The following is a 22,368-nucleotide window of genomic DNA, read 5'->3' as shown; positions in this document are numbered from 1 at the left end:
CAGAGAAACGGGACCTGCGGCGGGGCGGGGAGCGCTCCGGGCCTGCGGGCACAGAGAAACGGGACCTGGGACCGGGCGGGGAGCGCTGCGGGCCTGCGGGCACAGAGAAACGGGACCTGGGACCGGGCGGGGAGCGCTGCGGGCCTGCGGGCACAGAGAAACGGGACCTGGGACCGGGCGGGGAGCGCTGCGGGCCTGCGGGCACAGAGAAACGGGACCTGGGACCGGGCGGGGAGCGCTGCGGGCCTGCGGGCACAGAGAAACGGGACCTGGGACCGGGCGGGGAGCGCTGCGGGCCTGCGGGCACAGAGAAACGGGACCTGCGGCCGGGCGGGGAGAGCTCCGGGCCTGCGGGCACAGAGAAACGGGACCTGCGGCCGGGCGGGGAGCGCTGCGGGCCTGCGGGCACAGAGAAACGGGACCTGCGGCGGGGGGACACGGCCGCCCCTCCGCGGGCATCCCCTCTGCCCGGCTCGGGGCACACTACCCCGCGGGATGCCGTAGCTGTGCTTTCTTCTGAGCGTGATGGTGTTCTAGATGTACAGCGTTAGTAACCTCTCAGATGGGAAAGCTGTTTCTAAAGTGATTTAAAGTTCTTGCCTGGCTTTTGGGTGCTCCCATAGACAAAATAGTTCGTTTACCCAGGAATTTTCCTCTCTACTGCACAGAAGCTGGTGGTCAGTCTTTAGAAGGCACCACCAACTCCAGAACAAATGTGCCAGAAGTACATTTTGCCAGCTCTTTGCCAGGTTTGTGCTCTCAGGAATTAACATTTCCTATCTTGTCTCCCAGGACAGAGACAGCACCTATTTCCTGCTGAGTGGTCTCTGCTGGACCTTGGGAAAATGAATAGCAAAGCCCAGTTTAACACTACACTTATCAGCACAGTGTCTGATTCTCTCTTGTGCAGTGGTGGAGTTACAATTCCCTCTGCAGCATTCACTAGTGAGGGACAGCTACCAGAATGAGCTACCAAAAAGCACAACCTATAGAAAATACTCACCCCACAAGCCCAGTCATTTTTTCTCTTTGCACAAGATGCTAAAATGCTGTGTCCCTGACATGCAGCTGTCACATGCTCTGTCTGTATATCAAACATTTTTATGTGTGTATATCAAACATTTTTACTGAGCTGAATTTTTAAGAACTTCCTGTGTTTCATCTTAGTTGCTTACCTGGTAGATAGTCACTGCTGCTTGAGATCTCAGCAGAAAAGGGATGCTGAAAACAAAATTCACAGGCAGGGTTAGGTCACACAGTTTTCCTTCCCATGTGTGTTATCTTGTATTTGAAAAAGATACCAGTTATGTGTAGTAAAACCACACTGTCCAAGTCTTGAGCAGGTTTGAGATTAGGAGTGTTCAGTAGCTATTCTGATCACATTTTTATATCTGTTTAAGTTAATCTTTAAAGTTATTTCCATGCATACAGGACTTTGCTACACACACACCCATCACCCGTGTCATGCCCCAGATTCTACATTTCTACATTTTGACCATCTCACCTCATTGTAGGATGTATTTTGGTTTCTGTCAAATGCCCTTTCTAGGTAGTCTGGCACCTCCTGGGCTGGCTGTTGGGGTGGGTGGTATGAAGAGGAGCTTCTCTGAAAAACAGTATTTGACATCAGTAGTCTGTGCTCTGGCTTGCAGCTGTGACTGCATGGTCGGCACTGCTCATCTCCCTTGGCTCAGGGAGGTGGCCTTTCTACTAAATCCAGAATGAGATCATTCTGGCATCTCCTTCTGAAAGCTGACCTTAACAACCACAAGAACATCCACACTTGCTGGGTGACCAAATCTCCCTCTCAGGAGTCCCACTCATGACACTCAATATGGGCACAGTTGTTTGAAAAACCCCAGCACACAGAAAATGCCCATTCATATTCACCTTACTTCTTTACTGTCAATATTTATTTGTATTATCATTAAATATATTTATACCTAACAACAGATCAATATCAGTTATTTTCCATATTTGGTTTTTAAAGCTTATGTAATGATTTTAATGATAGCCAGTCATACTGGGAAATTGGATTTTTTGGAAGGAAGGAGTGGAACCTACCAAACACTTTTTCTCTATTAGTACATAGGTCAAGCAGTTTTTACTCAACTCAAATAAAAACACCAGCCAACATTTATAACATTTTGACACTAATTTGATGGACAGCAAACTGCTGGCAGGACTGCCTTGAAAAATGAATTCAAGTTTAGGACAGTATATGTCTATCTCTTATTGTATGGGATTTAAAATGGGGTTAGGTCAATGCACTCAGTTTTACCTCAGCTGAAAATAACAACAAATCATAACCCCCTAAGGAAATCCATAGCCAGGAGAGGAGGGCAGCCTCCTTCTTAGCCTAGGCAAGGTTCAAACCCTTTGGTGACCATCACATGAACATTAGGAATGTTTTCTTCAAGTTTCGTAATCATAAATTATGTCTGGTGAGGGTAAGGACTTTATCAGGTTGAATTCCAGCCTGGAACAAGTAGTTAGGGAACTTTCATAGGATCCTTTTGCTGTCTGCAGTTAAGTAGTAAACATTTAGATGAAGTCTGAAGTACAGGCTTTTCCCAAAGCAGCGTTTGCACAGCTGGAGGAGCCCCATGGAACTGCAGCAAGTAATTAAAGAGCAGAAGCTGAGCAGTCAGACTGACCTGCTGGCCTCTTCCTCCCAGTGCAGAGGAGCTTCGACTTGCCCTTTGCTGTACCCGCAGCTTTTTGAGTAGAAACATCTTATCTTTCCCTGCCTGTAAAGACATATTTGAGCATTAGCTGAAATGCACCAATTACCCTTGAAAAACTCAAGGCCTGTAAGTAATCAGTGACCAAAATAATTCCTTCTACTCTAAAATAATCTGTCTACAGGGGGAGCTGCAGCAGCACATCTTGAAGATAAAATTCTTTTGCTACAACTCTGAGAGTTAAATTTCCCTGCAAATCCCATGGGGAAGGGCTCCCACCCTCCTTTGCACAGTTACAGGGAAAACAGGTTACAGCCCCACAAAGCTGGATGAGACAATCAACACAGAAGCCAAATTATACAAAAGATCCAGCTGAAAGCCAAACTTACATTATTAATTTGCTGACGTAAGAGTTTGGTCATGGTCTTTCTTCCTTGTATTATTTCCCAGTAAAGATAAGTAACAATTCTAAACAAACAAAACAGAAAGGTCCAACATATGAGCACTTTATTCTAGTCAATGTCTAGATAGAAATGTATCTTGTTCATTTTAACCCCTTAAAAGACATACATACACACATCTCTGTACACACACAAAATAGATGTATCCAATTACACAAGGAATGGCAAACACATGGACTTGCTTATAAAATGGCAAATGCATGAAATTGCTTAAAATATGCCCTTGGAAAAGACCCATAAATGTATGGACTTGTATTCAAGATGAGTTCACATTTAAGTGAGTCAACAATACAAGATGCATTTCCAGAAGACAACATAACATAGAACAACTCAATCCTTGCCAGTTTTTTCCACTAAAGGCCTTTTTCTGGTTCTTTGCATTAGCAGATACTTACAGTACAAAACTAGAGAGGATGAAGAAGAAAAGTTCACTTGTAATTAAGTTATGGTAGATCCACACAACCCATTTTGAGATAGTGTAATTTTCCAGTACTTGTATCCACTCAGCAACTGCAGCATACATGGAAGACAAACCTCTGAAAGGACCACATCCTTCTGAAGGCTTTAACCTGAGAGTGTGAAAAAACAGCTACTTAAACCTTTGTATGTTAACAGTGAATTCATTAATATTGTCATTTTGTACATTAAGATGCTCCTCAGTTTTCTGTAGCCCTCTACTCTCTTTGGGCTCCCAGGGTACTTCCATGATCTGTATTTTATTTTTTACTTGTGTCTCTCTGCAGCCATTAAGTGCCCAGACTATGTAGTGAGACATGAGTCCTTGCTGCAAGGGATCAGTACCAAGCTCTGTAAGCACAATTTTGACATAAATATCACATGTCACTGTAGCACATGCTACAGGAAATTGAAAAACTGGATTTTTTTTAACATTTCACCACAAGGAACCTTCATTTCACCTTGCCTTCAAGGACAGGAGCCACTGCAGATCTTCAGTAACAACCGAATGTGGTAAAATAAGGCAGGCCATTATAAGAATTAACATTTTCAGTAAACTGAAATAGGAAAGTGTTTGTTTTGAAACTGGACCACCCCAGACAGTCTGAAATTCCCACTTGCCATCTGGAAATGATAGCTCTGACAGCTTTCATCCCACCTGGTTTCATGTGTGGTCACCTGTCTCACTAAACATCAAAATCTTGTTGCTGAGTATTGTCAAGAGAGAAGTGTATCCATGCTGCCCTCCTTCCTGTGACCAGAGTAACAGACTCATTATGGCAAACCCACAGTGCAAGAACTTGCCGTGAACACCTGAAGCCTTTCACCAGCTATTAACATAACTTCTCTTACAGAGAAATGCAGACTCCTCTGCTGGTATCAGCTCTCTCAGCAGAACTGAGCAGCCTGTGATGTACCCTACCTCCAGACAGTGACTCCAATGACAGACAGGACTCCAAGGAAGGAAGGACAAAACAGGAGGAAAATGAAGGATGTCATCATCTGAGAAGTTCTCCAGACCTTGCAAGGGGGCTGGCAATTCCTCATCAGACTGACCTGGGAAGAGATGAAGGCACTTTGGAATGCTGTTACCTGCCACTTCAACTTGCTTTAAGTCAATCCCACTGAAATTGCTGAAATAACATCTATCAAAAGTTTCCAAGAACAACTTTTATGTAAATTTGATAGATATAGTGTGGTTCATAGTAAGAGGCTAAATGAAGTTCTGATGGGTTCCTCAGAAGTCTGTTGGGTAGAGTTTGCTTTTGTAGCACACACAAACTCATGGTTCAGGGAAATTTCAATCCATCCTTCTACCTGCAGCTTTGTTCTTCAACACTACAGACTGCTTCATGACCCAACAAACAAGTTATCATCTGGTCATAGTACTGAGACAAAGAATTCTGAAAAGAAGACATTTCTGCCATGATGTTTAGCTGAGTCACCCTGCTTACACCTAGATAACTTCAGAGGTGGGAGCTGCTGGGGAGTAACTGGGGGGCCAAAGTCACAGCCACAGGCTGAGTGTCTATACTGACATATGCACTTGTCCACTGTTAGTTCTCCAGCCTTTGATTTTACTACTTTATTATTTATGACAAATACATATTAAGTTTGTTACCTTTTTCACAAAAAATACTATAAAAAATGCTATCATCTGGATACCAGGCAACAGAGGTGAGAACAGGATACCAATCCTACAAGAAAGGATTTGTAGGAGAAAAAAGTTACATTTTCAATATTCACTGTTCAGTTCTCAGTGCACTGAAAGCAGAAAAAATACCACAACAACATCATATACAGATAGTGTGGGATTTATTTGGAAATGTGGTTTTGTTACCCTTGATCCTCTAGCAATAAATCCACCTTGGAAAATATGCAATTTCAAACACACTTATCTGTGTACAGATCTGCAGAACCCTCTTTTAATTGCAGTAACATACTCATTCTTGGAAACAAGGCTTCTTTTCCAGCATTTAATGCTGAGACTATTTCAACACAAATATCATCCCAGTGGGGAAGTAAACAAAACTCCAGGATATTCCTGCAGGAACCTATCAGGTTTCTCCCAGACCAGATGGCCACCGGGTAAACTACTGACTGAAGTTATTGTTACTGCCCACACAATTACTTTGGCAAGTCACAATCCTTCCAAAGGCACTGAACAGCTCACCTCCCAGCCATTTATCCTGCTCTTTCTGGGAAGCACCCACAAACATCAAAATAAGAATTTTCCCACCATAGTTCTACATACAAATAAAGTTTTGGCTGCAAATTTAACACTTACCAGGTCAAAGTCTGTGCATAGATCAAATCTAAAACATTTCGTCCAATATCAAATTCTGGCAGCCCCAGGTTCAGGCAGACTGTAGTTCCAATAATTCTGGGGGGGAAAACAAAAAACTATAGCACATTTGCTAAATGATAAAGTCCTCTATAGAAATCCCTGGAAATGACCTTCTGAATACAAGCATCAGTGATAAATTATTTAGAAGCTGCATTAGTGTCATGCAAAGCAGCCACAGCTCATTCATTAGACAGCACAACAAAAATGAAACAATTTGGCAAAAAAAAAAAATCCCATAAAACAAAGCAGAGTGGAAGTAAGACCTAGTGTATATTTCACACAACTGAAACAGAAAACCAACAAGGATTTCTTACTCCATCAGTACATATCTATACTATAGTAACTACTTGTTATTTTAAGCACAAGCATCCTTGTGCTTAAGCAGGTGAAATGTCAAGGGGCTTCACTACAAAACTGTAACAGGTTTTTCATGCCCTGACAATTTTCAGCCTCAATAAAAAAAGAATTTTTTTATACTCTTAACTGATACTCTTAATGTACCCTCAAATACATCCTACTTCAAACTCACTCACTAAGGTTGCAAGGAGCTGAAACAGACAGGTAAGCAAGTACTGAAAGAATTCCTACTGAGGACCAACTATCCCTTTTAGTGACCTCGCTTTTCCTGAGCTGGGGAGACTCAGTTTTTTGCTTGTTGTAGTGAGAGCAATAAAGATTTTGGTAACTAGCACATCTTGATACCACCTTATCAACTGCATCATCAACAGAGCTGGGCTTTCAGGAGGTTATCTGAGCACAAAATATTAAATACAAGCAATTGCACTTTTAACCTTTCACACATCTATGTCAGGTGCTTTAGCCCAGCTTAGGTGAGGCCAATTATCAGCTGACATTGCAGTTTTGGTTCTGTGACCTTTTGCTGGGAGGTAGCTCCCTACTGAACCAAGAGCAGGAGGATTAAAGTACACTGGCAAGAGCCATGGAGGAAAAGTCTTCAAGAGCTTCTCAACATTGTTTTTTATTAATTTAGCAAAAAGTTAACAAAGCCCTACCTTTTAAAGCAGTCTTGCTCAAATCATGGTCAGAGAGCAAACAATAGATCTCTTAACAAAAGTTTGGCCAGGGATCTAAATGCTCTGTAGAGCTGGCAAGCAGTTAAACACTGCCCAAGCCATAAGCAATATTTGGCACTAGGAAGGTTCACACAGCAGAGGTCAGAAGTAAATTACTTCTTCCTTACATACAGAGCTATATTGACATCTAGTCACAGTTCTCATTTATCATGCTACAGACCTCTTCACTGAGGAGACTCATTATATGCCTAATAAGACTGATAAAATCAGATTTTAAACTTGTAAACACTATGGTGACATAGCTAAGAGAGGAAAAAATCACAGTGGGGTACACCAGGGAAAGGCAGCAGTGTGCCCATGCCTATGCAGCAAAGGTGGGCTTGTGCTTGAGATAATTGTCACCTCACTCTCAGGAAATCCATGAGAGTAGAATGTGGCTTGCTCCCTGCATGTGTTCCCATGTCCAAAGGGAAAAAGGACACACTGACCTCCTTCTAGGGAGGAGCAGCAAAATACACAAGGCATGTACACAGAGTTTCTGCCTGGTAGGGAAAATCAAGGAAACTTCAGTGGTGCCACAGCCATGCTTCTGCTGGACTTGTCTCACATGCAGAAAACAGATCATATCTTTGGTTAATGAATGAAAACAAGTTTAGAACAGTAGTACTCACCTTCGTAAAAACTCTCCAAAGAAAGAGCCCAGCAAACAAAAGATGAAGTCAACTAGAACAAGACGATAGAGATCTTGGCCAACCAAAGTTTCCCAGCACTTCAAGAAACAGAAGGGAAAAAAAAAAAAAAATACTAGAAGTTAAATATTATGTAATTTAAATATTGTTCCCAAATCTTGGGCATCTGAAACTTGATCAAAGATCTGAAACCTTGATCAAATCTATTCTAGCAGCCTGGCAAATCATAGTTGACTCCTCAGTGAACAATGCTGCCATCCAGCTGAGGCTGGAGCTGGGCCATTCACTTTTTTCTACAGTTGATTTCTCTCAAGCTACTAATAAAAACTGTTAGGGTAGGAAATTCAGCTTCCCAAGACACCACATGTGCTTCTCTTTGCTGAAGCAAGCCTCTTATCCAAGTGGTTCCTAACCTGGCACTGTAAATCAGAGATTTGGAATCTTGAAATTTTACCTGTGATTCTGAGGCAGCCACGATGTTAAGCCAGTAGTAGCACAGTATTCCAACAATTGACATTTTCAGGATGATATTTCTAAAAAAGAAGAAGTAACAGTAACTGCACCAAGAGCTGGTGCATACCTGGAGGAACTGATGGCAGGATGACCACTGGTACACAGTTTTACCTCCTCTTGGCACTGCAGGGTGCCAGGACTAACAGCAGCTCTCCTGGGAGATCAGGTGGGCATTGTTCTATTGTCCTGGCAGAAGGGGAGCTGGGCAGAACAACTTTGGCACAACATCTGCTTAACAGGCTGCTGGCTGGGCTGGGGGAGGGAGGGCTGAGGGACAGCAGGGGTTAGGCAGGGGAAATTCCAGGCATCTGTTTTTAAGGGAGATTACCTCAGTCCTCTCTCTAATTCCCTTCCTTTTCTGGGGCCCAATGCTACAAACCCAGTGTCACAGTGCACCCAGCTGGGAGGGAAACTATTCCTCATCCTCATGCAGAGCTATAACATCCCAGAAGATCATGAAAGACAAAAGGTCATGAAGAAAGAGTGTTCAGAAGCCTTTGGAGAAGATAAATTCTCCTCCATAGCTCCCTATTCCCCAGACACAGGTTTGTATCAAAAAGAACTCAGACAACTTCAGGCCAAAAGCACTAAGAGGTGGCAGCAAGAAATACCTGGTAATAGTGACATATATGTGCTGTCCAGGAGTCTGAAACTTCTCCAGGTGCCCAAGCCAGGAGAAGAAGAATGGGATCAAAGTGTTGAGGAGAGATACAACCACAGGGAGCACCAACATGGCAGCTTGGCTCTCTAGGTCATTTCTATATCCCTTCATAAACAGCTTAGAGAGGGAAAAAACCATAATTAACAACTCAAACTTAGAGCCTTAAGGAAAATGCTGCCCCAGTGTGTGTCCACACATTGTCTGGCCTTACCTCGAGGTTATTCATGGAGAGGAAGTAAACACCAGCACAAGCAGCTACTGCTATTCCCAGGGAAGCAACCCAGGCAATGAGATGAACACCAACACGAATAACTCTCTCCATTGCAGAAAAATTTAGAACTTCTTTGTTTATTTCAGTGAGGCCTTCCTGTAAAGAAACAATTCCTAATGAAGAAGTTCTTAGTCAACAGCATAAGGCAAGATTTTTTCAAGGAACTACATGAGAAATTGAATGAAAGATCATTACTCTAGAAAATGGGCAGAGTAATATTCTAGGAACATTTACTGGGCAACTTTGTGTTCCTATCCTAAAAGTCAAGTTTCACAGATAATGTTTCCAGCCTGCCTTTTGTTTATAAAATATTCAAATAGCAGGAAGGAGAGAAATCAAAATAAATGCTGGGTATGGAAAATATTTAATAGTCACAGAGCCTCAGTCAATAGAACAGGAGCATACAAATATTTATATGTAGCTTAAAGAGAAAAGGAAAACAAGCAGCTAAGCCAATGCCAGGAGCTCAGACCAAATTAAACTCAGGAAGTCAGTAAGATTTAAATCTCTTAGGCTCAGGACTAGCACACTTGTGTCACTCTGCTAGAGACTTGTATGTGCACACACAAATTTGCATGCACAGCTAAGTCTCTGACAGAATTACTCACATCAGTTTTGTGCCTCCTGAGCTCTGTACCTTTATTTGTGTGCAGAGATTCTTCTGTTTCAGCTTCACAGCTTTGTCATTGGTTATATTGAAATCCCAAGTGCAGAGCAGCTTGCTGGCATTCACAGAGATCTCCTGAGGGTTAATGAAGTTCCTGGAGAAGAATTTTGCCATGCTGCAATGAAAATTAAATTGGTCAGATGTGTGACAGAGAAATTTGTGAACTCTGTACTGCAGGGCAAGGAGGGAGATTTGTCAGCTTTTCCATCCCATCACAAGTTCATTAGACCTATGTCAGAGCACGTTACATACAATGTGGAAAATAAACTTTAATGTAAGAAACTCTAGAATTACCATCTCAAGATTGTTGCTGACAATCTTTACCTGTGGAAGGCCACATCAACAAGAAACAATGTTAGGAGCAATAACTTACAAAAGGGGATCATAACATCCCCAGTTTGAAATGGGATTCTCTGTCTGTCCCTTACTATTTTGCAGTTATTTTTAATTTATGTAATAAAGGTTTGATTCCTGGAGACTGCTTGTTGAAATTTCTACTTGAACTCTACACCTGAAAATAAGGACTTACAGAAACATACTCAAACAATTATTACTTCTAGCTGTTGACAGGATGGGTTTTTTATTGTGTGGCTATTTTTTAATTAATATAAGAGAAATAGGAATTCACAGTAAATTTACCTGAACAACAAGATAAGAAAACAGATGACAAAATATATTCCAACAGTAAAAATATAGGCCAGCTGCATGTTGTAAGAGGGACCATTCTCTATTTTACTGATTGTAGCATTGGTGTAAAAGCCATAGTAGAGCACTGTTTGTTGAAAATAACCCTGAAATGATAAGGACATAATTCAGAATATTTCCTGTCACTTCCATGGTGGAAAGCATCATCATCTGAAGACCAATTACTGGAGGTGGGAGGTGTCCTATTCCTTATCATGAAATCACAGGTGTGGTGAAATACTCACAGCTCCAGTGAGCAGCTCCAGGCCCGTGAATGAAAGGTTATTTGGTTCTGCTGCAAGAAACTGAGGAATTGTGATGAAACTGAAGTTTATGAGGAATGAGAAGATGTTAAAATTCAGCAGCCACGTCAAGAAAACGAAGTAAGAAAGGACACTGGTTCCAAACTCAGCACCAATGATCTTCAGAGTCTTGTGCCAAACCCTCAGTTGGTGGAAATGTTCTGAAAGGCTGTTCCCAAATCGTCGAAATGACTGAGGGGAGAAAGAGGAGACAGATGAATCTGCAAGCAAAGCAGACTCCATTCCACTTAATGAAGCTTCAGATTTTAATGTCACAGTTTCATTTTTTGTTAAGAATGGATTTCCCCACTCCATGCTCTGTGAGATGGTTAACCTGTGTTCCTGAGTGCAACTGCAGTGCAAGTCATTATTAATGAACACTGCAGCAATTACCTGGATCTTTGGTAAGCAATATGAAGCAAGACACCAGATTCCACTGGAGACAGTGATAATACTGCAGAGAGAGTGTGCTCTGTTGTGACTGACAGAAGTTTCTGGCACTTACCACTGCTGCTCCTTGCAGACACTGTGTACAGCAGGAAGGTTGAGCACCATGGTTTGCTTTTTTTGTTATTTCTTTAAGAACTTCATTTCTGTGGAAGAGCAGGGCAGGGGTGACAGGCATTATAGCATGAGTTGTAATTGAATCAAAAAGCAAAAGAAGATGCTGCAAATACAGTTTCACCCCTGTGCACATGAACAGAATTAGTACAACATGGAGATGTTCTTACTGGTTCATTTTATATTAGCTGATACCTTGGCTCCTGTCCCTGCTATGACAGCATGTTCTAACCCCTCCACTAACTCACACTGGCAGCAGAATTTAAATATATTTTGTGAGAAGACAAAAGGATGTTTGAGATCATGTGGTCTCTTCTCCATTTTCAATGACCAACATTCAAGTTTCCTTTGAATATAAATCTCAGGTCATCATTTATAACCAACTGTCAGGACCTTGATATTCTGTTTTATATTACCATGAGAGATTCTTCTTATCTCCATCATTAAATTATTTTCTCCTACATGACATTAACTCTTTAAAAGTGCATTAAAAAGTACTTATCATAAAGTGACAAACCAAAGCTCAGCAAATGGCAACCCCCCATAATTGATAGCTAGATGTTGCTAGAAGTAAATGTTTTTAAAACTAAACAGATAAACTTTTATTTTTACCTGATCTCTCTCTTTTTTCTCATTGTCTCTGGCATCTTCTGGATTGCTTTAATCCTTTCTTTGGTGGACATACTTGCAAGACTTCCAATTAAATCTTCCTCTGCATCAGACCCATGCAAAAAAAAAAATTTGGGGTAAAAATACAGTAATTTTTATATACAACCTGAAATGGAATAACAAACCCCCCATTTACACTGCTACACAGATGTGCAAGCTGAGATTTAATAATATTACAGATTATCTTCAGCTGCCTCAGAACTCTAAATCAGATGTTCAATAATGTTCATAGAAAGAGCTGCAATATAAAGGAAAATAAAATACTGACAAGAGCCCAAGATTCTGGTCCATTACTTGATCACTGTTTGAGAGTTACACTTCTATGATTCTATATATTGTCTTGAAAGCTGAACTTTTGCTTTATTTCTTCTGTAATTTTAATTGATGTTAGTGCCCATACTTAGCCCTGCCCATGCCACAGACACACCTCTGTGCCCTGACAATCAAGCTGCTTCTGCATAGCTGGAATTTGATATTAATTCCAACACAGTGGCTGAAAGCAATCTATTAGTTAGTCAAACAAATTCCAGTAAAGAGCTTAGCATTTCTTTCTACAACTTCACCCCTTCCTACTGCACTGCATTTCATTTATCTTGGGATTTGAGTGTGTTAGGAGAGAATAAAAGATTAATCACTACCATAGCACAAACCTAAGTTGTCCCCATAACCACAGAGGGGCTGCACATGCATTCTGGTGAGAAACTGAGAGCAGCATCAACCACACCATCCTTGTACAAGGCACTGTCAGATTTTGCACCACTTACCCAAGCCCCTACCTTCACTGCTCCCTGGCTGTGTTTCAGACATGCTGGAAGAAGCCACGAGGATCTCATCAGGGGGTCTGCGGTTCCGTCTCCGAATGAAGCTGTCTGAAAACACACGTGCTTTAGGGAGCCCAGAGACTTCTGACAATTTGACTCAGGAAATTCTAATTTCACTTTCACAAGAACAAGTTAAAAGTCTACCCTTCAATCTCACTAACTTCATGCAAACAGACTCCCCCCACTCACTTCTTTCCTGGTAAACTTTGATGACCACAAGCACTTTTTCAGATAAATTCTGGAAAAGAGGAGCTGAGCCCAGTCTTCAGCTGTCATGGAGAACTCCATCTAACCCATTCACAAATGCATACATTCATTATTCAAGACTTTCTTCCTAGAAGACAAGGCCTTTCTTTAAAAATCCTTCCCCTGCCTTCAGGGGGATCATTTCAGAGTCACACTCCATCATGCTAACTAAGTTATATGTGCCAAACTCCCATTTCCCTGGTGCCAAAATGCAGCTGCTCCCTCCACCTCCTTCCATCCACTTATTCAAACTCAGGTGACTACACTCCTTAAAAGCATCTGCCTTCCAGCCATGACACAGATGAGTTCAGCCAGTAAAATAGTGCCAGTCTCAGTGCCACATCCCAGGGTGGAGCTCATCTCTCTGATGTGGAAAGACCCTGGTTATGACCCTGGTTTTATTATGTGAAGATACTCATACCTGAACAAGAATGCTTTAAAATATTTATTAGCATTATTTTATGGAGGCTGAGATTGACATGCAATACTGTGATGCACCACAATCCTTACCTTCTGATCCACTGGAAGTTCCATGAGTGTAGGGATAATCCAGCAGATGGAAGGTAGAATGTGGGGTGTAAGTCAGTTCTGGCTCAGGCTCAAAGGAAAGGTTGTCTGTTGAAGGGAATCAGAGTTACACAAAGATACAAACTGCTATGGGCTATTTACAGACACAGAATGCCAACCCTATGACAAAATACAGATCTACTGCCAACACAGCAACCTATTCCCTCAACAAAACTCCCATATTCCACTCCACTCAACAACTTACTCAGTCCAAACAAGACAATATTTATTGATCTGTTAATGTGACAGACAATCCATGGATATGCTAATAAAACACCCAAACTGCTTAAAAAAAAAAAAAAAAGAAAAAAGAAAAAGGAAAAAAAAAAGGAAAAGCTAAAAATATTTCCAGAGTTGAGCTTTGCAGAGCTGCAGGACTCTCTTGGGACAGAGCAGCTGTTCTGAGGATTCTCTAAGCTGGTCACACCTGAAGCTACCTACCTGTGAAATGTCCATATGGACTCGTGCTGGGTAAATCCTGGTAGTCAGAGCCAGGTCCCAGGGAGGCCATGGGGATGGCCACAGGGTAGTTCTGCTCCCTCCCTCTGTGTTCTCCATAGGAACCATGCAGAGATGAATCATAAGGACTTTCATGAGAGAATGGATTCCTTTGAGAACTCCCCCTGTGAAGTAATAATAAAAAAAAATCCTGTCATAAAAACCCTAGGTATTCTGAATAATTTGCTGTCTATTGTCATCAAATTTGAGTATGTTATAAAACAAACTGTGATACTGAGAGGTATTTTGTATTTAGAACTTCAACACCATAATTCTTGTTTGGTCATCAAATGAATTAGGAAGGCTAAAATTTTCTCCACCTGAAGATAAGACCAGTTAGTCTCTAACTAAACAAGAACAGCTGCTCAGAAAACAAAGATATCCAAGGTTATAGCCCATTGTGAAAATTACTGGAACTAAAAAATATTTACAACATTATGCCATAAATACATTTAACTGAAATTCATCCAACATGTAAAAAGTAAACACACCATTTCCCTTGAATGCTGCCTTCCTGGTAACACTTTTTAAAATTTGTCTGAGAATGAAAGCATAAAGGAGAGATTGAAATAAATCCACAAATTAAAACTCCAGAGAAAAAGTATCTTCTGCATATAAATGTCTTTATTTCTTATGGCACAGTCACACTGTAAAATTAAATAAACTCACCTTCTATCAATTTCCAGTGTCTCTGAGAAGTGGTAGTCTGGATTTTCAAAGGCTTCATTGTGATAATAAGACATGACAAATCCTTAGTTTGAAGGATGAACTCTTCCTTATTTTTGTCTCTACTGCTTCATTAACATGTTAATGGGAAGACTGACTACAGACCTGGTTAAAAAGAGATGCAGGTACATAAAAATTAAAAGGAAGGAACTCCATTTTATCAACTTAGAAGATTCTGCTATTCTACTAACAAAGAACATGAAACTATAAATCAGCAGTGGTTGTAACTTCATCACCACGGGGAAATTGGGGTCCACCAGAAGTTGCAGGTCAAATAGGAACTCATATTTCTCTATAGTTAGGTCTCTCCAAACCTACAGAACTGCAGTGCCACAGAAGTTTTCCCAGCACTAATGAGGCCAGGCTTTAGAAACATGTCAAAACATTAAATAAAAAATAAAGCTCTCTCTCCCCTCCTTAAAGAAAAAAAGCCAAATGCACAAATTTTCTCAAAAAAATTCACTACATTTCCAAAACAAGAGGAGGTGAAGCCTGCCCTGGTCCTTGTTAACTCTAAGAACTCCAAGCCTTAGTTGTGAATAAGGGACCTGTGGGACCATGGCTTTGTACAGAGCTGACAGTACCTAGAGACTCACTCTTAATGAGGGCTCTGTGAATGGTTTAATGCCTCAATCCTTTAAATAGGCCTGGTTTAGATTTCTCACAGAGTGCTCCATTTTAATCTTAAACAAGCCAGACTTAGTCAGAATGTATTGAATGGTAGTCCTCATGAGTCAGTGAAAAGGGAATGTTACATAAGAAAAACAGAATCCAAATTAAACAGGCAGTTCTTGCAATTAATCAAAAATCATACTCAAAATAAAAAAGGAAACAATTTTTAGCATTTGTTCTTAAAGGTACCATGCAAGTTTCCTAAGATGGCAAGCTTTTCCACAGCAGGGAAGGGAAAAAATAAATTATAAAGGGCACAGCTGGTAAAACCCATAGGACCCTATTTTTGTTTCAGCTCCATTCCTAGAAAAGCAGAGCTGAATCTCATTTAACAGTAGAGTCTCAACAAACTTTTTCATTTGCAGTGGATTTATTTGTGATTTTTACTGCAGCAAAGGTAGTATTATACGAAAAGTATCTTCAAAATGGATAATTATACAGTGTCTAGTTTCTGAGGGCTTTTCAAAATTTTGTTCTGCCAAAAGCTCTTAAATTACTATTGTGTCATCTACACCCTTAAGAGCTTGGAACACAGTCTAAGATCTTGCAGTGTGACATAGTTGTAAAACACTGCCCAGGTTTTGCACCCTGACTTGGAGTTAGGCTTATAAACACGAGGGGTTGATTGCATTCCAAGTCCCACATTTTAACCAGATACTTTGATCACAGCGTGAAGAAGGGTGCTCTGGGGCCCAGGTATTCAGCACACCCAGTAAAACACACCAGGCAATGGGAACACACAGTGCATCACCCCTGCTTTGCATAAAACAGGGTGTGATTGCTGCCAGAAAGAAACATAAACAGTCTCTCCTAAGTGACACCGGTGCCTCTTCAGGCAACAATTTCACACCTACAGAGACAGAGTGAGATTCTCAGGAAAGCAAAAGAGTAATTAGCAGAGCCCTCTTTCCTCGCCTCCAGAAAACCTTATAAATGCCCTGTGAATCCAAGGTTCTTACATAAAAGGAATTCAAGGCTCTTACTTAAAAGAAATTAGAAGCTTAAATCTCCTGAAGAGGTAAATTTCCTTTGACAGGAACCACTTAGCTCTTGGTGATCTTTTGAGAACTAGCTCAGAATATATCTGAACTTTTGTACAAACCCTTCAGGAATCAGTACATTCTGTCCCTACACCCTATTAAAAAACATGGAAATTATTATTGAAAAAGAGTATCATGGTCCTCTGCAAAGGCTTGCTTGGAAAACTAAACATCCCCTATAAATGTGGTTTATATTTCAAACTGCAATGAAAAGCTAAAGAGGGAAAAATTACTTTCTCAGGGGAAGAAAAATTCTAAGACAATTCCCTTTGAAGTGTGTGCGAAATTACATTTTTCTATTTTTTTAAAACCGGTTTCCCAGGAGCCCAACTCTCTTGTATCTATCCAAAAAGCTGGGAAGCTTGCCAGCAAGGCAGCTGGAAAGCTGAGCACTGATCTAAACAGTTTGCCAACTTGCCTGGTCTTCATTGGAGCTGTGGAGAGCACAGACATTTTGATGGAAGTGTGTGGGTTGTGCACAGTCAGCAGAATCCAGAAGCAAACTGGCAGAAAGTATCAGCCATCCATATCAACCAACTTGCTGACATCAACCAGCCAGAAGAAACAGATCAGCCTGGATGGAAAATACATCAGTATTTCTTTCTCTTACTCACTTGAGAGACCTTGAGGCTTATCCACAAAGACTTCCTCAGAAACTCAAAAAAGCCCAAGATAGATTCTCTGCTGGCTCTGTCATAATCCACTTCATTTTCTTTGAGCCCTATGATGCACTGCATGTCAGGATCACTATGAAAATCCACAGGGACAGTCTAACACTGGACCCAGCATCTGAAAATATTGTTTCTTCTCCACTCATGGAGTTTTAAGGCCTTGAAATTAATTTTCCATGTATGCTGAGGCAAATTCAAATCTGGCAGTTTATACATTTCTGACCAGCCATAGCTCACTGGAAAGAACCCAAAGCAGGTGATGCTCACTAAACATCTCTTTCCTCTTTTCAACCTATGATGGAATACAGCAAACCATAGCTCCAGGAAAAGATAGGATATTAAGACTTAGTTTTCCCTTTAAAAAATTATTTTGAAGGAGAAAATTGCTGGAGGATAGAGGTTATTTGTGAAAGACAGAAAGTGGGATCTTGACAAATGTTCCCTTTGCAGAGTGGAGTCCACTTGTGGATTATGGTTTTGGATTTCAGCAAGCAACTTATCTTATTGAAACAAACACGTGCACCTTCTCTGGAGTACAGAAGAGTTTAAGATCAGTGGGTTTAATGACCATTGATATATAAATAAGTCTGTGGAGAGTGGGTCCTTTCTGCTTAAACCATTCAACCCTGTCATGATACAGACCAGGAAACTCCAAGCAGTGCAGACTCAGACTTCTGGATCATTTCCCAGAAATAACTGCCATCAAGTCACAGATCAACAGCCTTGACAAAATATTGCAGGTTAGTTTCACCCCTTCCTGTGCAGGTAATGTTCTGCTATAGACATTAATCTTCATGTAGAATATAATAAAACAAACGTGAATGTCTTGCCAAAATGGCACTTTGTCCTGGCATCAAGTTTCAGGAAAGCCACTTAGACCTTCAAGCTCCTTACCTGCAATCCCTTAGTAAAAAAGATTTCATGAAGTAAATCCTATTTGCACATATCTTGAAGTGGAATAAAACCAGGGAATTCCAGAACCACATCATAGATAACTTAATAATGTTGAATGAAGGAATAGAACTCATGGAAGAAGTGAGACAGAAAGCTAAGTGTGCTCTGTTGCCATAAAGGTAGTTTAGTTTTGTAGGGTATGACTACACAGGGCTTCACTGTTATACAAGTTTTATTAATGAATCCCTGTCCTGTTTAATGTGTTCCACATATCTTCACAATGAAAAAAAACCAGACTGATTTCTGGAAGCTAAAAATGAATCTGAGAGACAAGCTGGAGTTTTACACTCTGCATCAGCAGCTGGATTCCAGTACTGATCACTACTCTTCCACTGTCTCAGTCCCAACAGCTTCAACACTTTTGCAACAGACCAGGAAAACCTCTCAGAAAATCTAAAGGGCCTGTGAATTGACATTAATCAAACACTACACTGCAGAAAATCTCATCTCTCACTGACGTGTTAGCAATGGAGCCAGCATGAATCACACATGGCAGCAAAAGCCACTTATCTTTAGTGCAGCTTGCCAAGTGCCCAACCAGCAGCAGCAAACACCACCTCTTACAGCCCTCCCACTGTGTTTTTATTGATGTCAGCAGGGTCAGTTACAGGAACCAACATCAACTCTGCTATTTTTGACCTTGAATTCAATTAAGCAATCTAAACTGCCTCTGCTACAAGGGATTTTCCCAGGGGCAGGTAACATGCAGCAGCACTGAAGACTCATTCACTTATGACTGCACAGGGAGAGATAAAAAACTGGGGAGAGCAACAGCATCCCCCCCTCAGCCACCATGCTGCTGCCTCTCCCAACAGCTTCTTGGCTCTGGAGCCCAGATGGATTCACCTGCTATCCTATAGGGCAAGGGCACCTACTACTGTCCTATCCCTCAGCTCCTCCTGGTGAGAGTGGGGTCCAGAGAGCAGCCAGGCAGAAGGAAGCAGGAAACTGGCTGTTTGCCTCCAGCTGCTCTTCAGTATCATGAGCTCTGCTCCTTATTTACTCTTTACCCATTTTTTAGCACCTACTTCCGTTTTTGCCTTATCCCTTCCATTTAACATTCCTCTGGTAATTCCCCCACAATAGTAAGACCACAGTATCTTGATCACATTCACTTTCTTCACAAGTTAAATCCTTTGTATCACCTGTGGTTGATTAGATGAGGTTTTTGGGGAAGGCATGTCAGCTACTTTGTGTTTGCAATGTCTCAGACAGGTTTCTACTTCTTCATCTGCGTTTAGAAACCTGCATTATAAACAGAAACATCTAAAAAAATGTTACAATATGTAGTTAAATTTTAGTGTCCAGTAAAATGTTATTAAGTGGAGGCACATACAGTTTTTGCATAGAGGGAGTGGGTGAAAGTTCAGATACTTCATTAATTCTGTGAAACTCATAGCACTCTCCCTAATCTAGAACACACATCCCTGCTTCTCCACCCAAAAAGCCCCACAGATCCAATTCCTGTGGACTAAAGTACACATGACAATGACTTTGAATGATCTAATCCTGAAGGCTCCTTTGAGAGCAGCTCTCTGTATTTGCTGCTTTTATTCTCCTAACTCTACCACAAGAGTAAACTTAATTCATTGGGAAAATCAAAAGCACTGAGATATATAACTACTGAAATTAGAAAGAAGGAACTGAAGAGCAAGAACAGTATACCTGCCCGAGAGAGGTGAGGTTAGCCAGAATAAGAAACAGAACTCTACATTATTCCTTTAACCCTTGAAAAACATTACCTAGCTCATTGTCTATAGGAAAAAGGTCTGAAGCAAGAATCATTTCATACCAGTGCAAGTCAGTCTTGTGACTAAATTTCCAAAGTGCAGACTGTCATGTTCTCTGCGTTTAGCAGGACTAAATCTTGCTTTGCAAAACAAGTTTTTTAAGTCTATTAACCAACATTACCAGCTACTTGTATTTGAAGGAAATAACTGCTTATAAAAAAAACAGAAGTGAGTACCTGGCTGGAATTTTCTGCTTTCAGTGGAAAGCCAGCCAACAACATCTGGTCTATTAGAAGACACTGCTTACTAGAACAGTTATGACTTAAAAGACAGCTCTGTTTGTTCTGCCCTTGCAATGGATACCTCTCCCTTTGCAACCTGTAAATTGTACTTTAATGAGCACTCTCAGTTACAGGAGTATCATTCACCAGCTCAAGTGGAAAAGTTTATGAAGCCTACACATATCATTTGGATCATTTTGGATAATGAACAGGGATTTGCATACACTCAAGGATCTTGGACTGAAAAAGGGCATTGTTCTGTTTGTAATTTCTAGCTTAACTTCCTGTTAAGGATATTGTTGTCCTGTTACTATTTGCACAAGCAGCATTTTACAGTACCCTGAGGGAAAACAAAAAGTTTATCTGTCAGAATACTGGGAATACCAAAAAAACTAGAACATTGCTAGGAGGAACCAGTCAAAAGAAGAGAACTGGTTTTGTCAAAATCCTTATATGCAGTTTTCAAACTGTTTGACAAATAATTCAATTAAAATCCAATGTAGCCTATTAGCATGTTAAGGGTCTATTCTACAATGAACACACACAACCTATGGACTACACAAGTGAAAATTAGAGACTTTTTCACCAATGCATAAAGAGGACACCACTGCAAAGTTCCAGTTCTTCTTATACCTGCCCATACAGCCATGCCACACCACCTCTGCACTTTATCACTTTCCAGGGTAAAAGTCCTTCTGGCAAAGTTGCTTTGGGGGATAAAAAACAAGCAACAAAACAAAAAAGCACCAATAAACTAAACCCAAAAACAAAACAAAACAAAACACACACACAAAAAAAAAAAAAAAAAAAAAAAAAGAGCGGGCTGTGAGCAGCTGCTCCTGGCGCCCAGAGCGGGACCAGGCTGCCGTGGGTCGGAGCGCTGGCAGAGGGGACAGCGCTGTCACTCAGGCTGGGGAAGCAGAAGCCACCGCAGCTCCCGGCAATGCCACTGCTCGCAGGTTTGCTTTACTAACAAAGCATTACTGATGACAGCGGTTTAGCAATAAAATACAGCAATGAAGATTTGGCTTTCAGATTAAGTATTACATTAAGTATTCCGCATAGAAACGTTTCAGCCTTTGTAGGTTAAATAGTAAGTCTGAGTGTAATACTGAAGCCCAAGATTTTCCCCACCTATTTAATACAAACTTCCTTTACCTATTGCAACACAAAAAAAGTCACAGCAGGCTACTTGGAAAATACAGTGCCACATCCTTTCACTAGCTAGCAGACACCAACATGCAACCTACACCAAAGGCAAATGTCACGCTCCAGGCTGTGATCGCAGCCAGGCTGGTGCCACCCCTCAAAGGGAGGAGTGACACTGGTGAAGATCTCAGGGAAGTGTGGCTGGTTCTCCCGTGGGACCAGCGTTTCCAGCTGAAGGCAGAGCAAGCTCGGATGTGGCTAAAGGGACAATAAAGCTGTGAGGTGCCGTTTGTTCAGCTCTGGGCTCCCCCTGGGTGGTTATTCACCTTTCAGCGAGCAGAAGCCGAGCACATCCCTGCCGTGCCCGCGGTCCGACCCTTACGGTTCCATCACCCTAAATGAGCAGGAGCCATCGGTAAGCGGCAGCACCTGTCGGGGCTGCGGTGCTTCCCGCGGACAATCCAATCCAATCCAATCCAATCCAATCCAATCCAATCCAATCCAATCCAATCCAATCCAATCCAACCCAATCCGATCCGCCCTGCAGCCCCGGCCCGGACCCTGCCCAGCTCCGCAGAGCCCGAGCTGCCCATCGCAGCTTACCTCGCTCCCCACCTGGCCGCCAGGAGAGGCTGCCCGGCCCCGGGTCCCGCTCCAGGTGCCGGGAGCCGCCGCCCCGCCCCGCCCGCCGCTCCTCCCGCCCGGGGCCGCCTCCGATCGGGCGCTGGGGGACCCGCTGTGACCGCCGGCTTCCCTTCCCTTCCCTTCCCTTCCCTTCCCTTCCCTTCCCTTCCCTTCCCTTCCCTTCCCTTCCCTTCCCCCCTCCCCGAAAGGACTATACTCGGAAACGCTCCGCCGGAGAGGGGAGCTGAGCTCCTGCTCGTACAGCTCGAGAGAGAAAAACAACCCCGCCAAGTTCTCTGCTGGTACCTGTCGTGTGACACCTTGCTGTCTTTCTGTTTGGGTTCCAAGACATTCACCCTCCTTCTCCCACGAATTTAAACATGCTTTCTT

At 41.9% G+C, this 22,368-nt stretch overlaps 1 protein-coding gene across 10 annotated transcripts in view; it reads right to left on the bottom strand.

The window, feature by feature from the left end:
• Positions 1 to 22,368, bottom strand: part of TMC5 (transmembrane channel like 5) — a 22,843-nt gene extending 475 nt beyond the window's left edge. The window contains exons 1-24 of one of the 10 annotated variants that reach the window (XM_056503528.1): positions 22,285 to 22,368; positions 21,681 to 21,748; positions 16,988 to 17,143; positions 14,801 to 14,962; positions 14,075 to 14,256; positions 13,577 to 13,681; positions 12,776 to 12,868; positions 11,943 to 12,042; positions 11,275 to 11,362; positions 10,713 to 10,961; positions 10,423 to 10,574; positions 9,754 to 9,898; positions 9,057 to 9,212; positions 8,796 to 8,962; positions 8,126 to 8,204; positions 7,654 to 7,751; positions 5,889 to 5,984; positions 5,223 to 5,298; positions 4,524 to 4,657; positions 3,541 to 3,714; positions 3,074 to 3,152; positions 2,658 to 2,750; positions 1,505 to 1,606; positions 1,176 to 1,221 (exon numbers count right to left, since the gene is read on the bottom strand). In XM_056503528.1, coding sequence (XP_056359503.1) covers positions 1,176 to 1,221; positions 1,505 to 1,606; positions 2,658 to 2,750; positions 3,074 to 3,152; positions 3,541 to 3,714; positions 4,524 to 4,657; positions 5,223 to 5,298; positions 5,889 to 5,984; positions 7,654 to 7,751; positions 8,126 to 8,204; positions 8,796 to 8,962; positions 9,057 to 9,212; positions 9,754 to 9,898; positions 10,423 to 10,574; positions 10,713 to 10,961; positions 11,275 to 11,362; positions 11,943 to 12,042; positions 12,776 to 12,868; positions 13,577 to 13,681; positions 14,075 to 14,256; positions 14,801 to 14,874 — 2,488 coding nt within the window. In that variant the 5' untranslated portion in view covers positions 14,875 to 14,962; positions 16,988 to 17,143; positions 21,681 to 21,748; positions 22,285 to 22,368. Of the gene's footprint in view, positions 1 to 65; positions 400 to 1,175; positions 1,222 to 1,504; positions 1,607 to 2,657; positions 2,751 to 3,073; positions 3,153 to 3,540; positions 3,715 to 4,523; positions 4,658 to 5,222; positions 5,299 to 5,888; positions 5,985 to 7,653; positions 7,752 to 8,125; positions 8,205 to 8,795; positions 8,963 to 9,056; positions 9,213 to 9,753; positions 9,899 to 10,422; positions 10,575 to 10,712; positions 10,962 to 11,274; positions 11,363 to 11,942; positions 12,043 to 12,775; positions 12,869 to 13,576; positions 13,682 to 14,074; positions 14,257 to 14,800; positions 14,963 to 16,987; positions 17,144 to 21,680; positions 21,749 to 21,957; positions 22,045 to 22,284 lie in introns of those variants that run through there. The other 9 variants (XM_056503526.1, XM_056503521.1, XM_056503523.1 and 6 more) reach the window with 9 other exon arrangements.

The sequence above is a fragment of the Oenanthe melanoleuca genome, chromosome 14, assembly GCF_029582105.1.
Source record: "Oenanthe melanoleuca isolate GR-GAL-2019-014 chromosome 14, OMel1.0, whole genome shotgun sequence".
NCBI lineage: Eukaryota > Metazoa > Chordata > Aves > Passeriformes > Muscicapidae > Oenanthe > Oenanthe melanoleuca.
The sequence above is the reverse complement of the archived record's forward strand: the minus strand, read 5'-3'. Positions and strand labels throughout refer to the sequence as shown.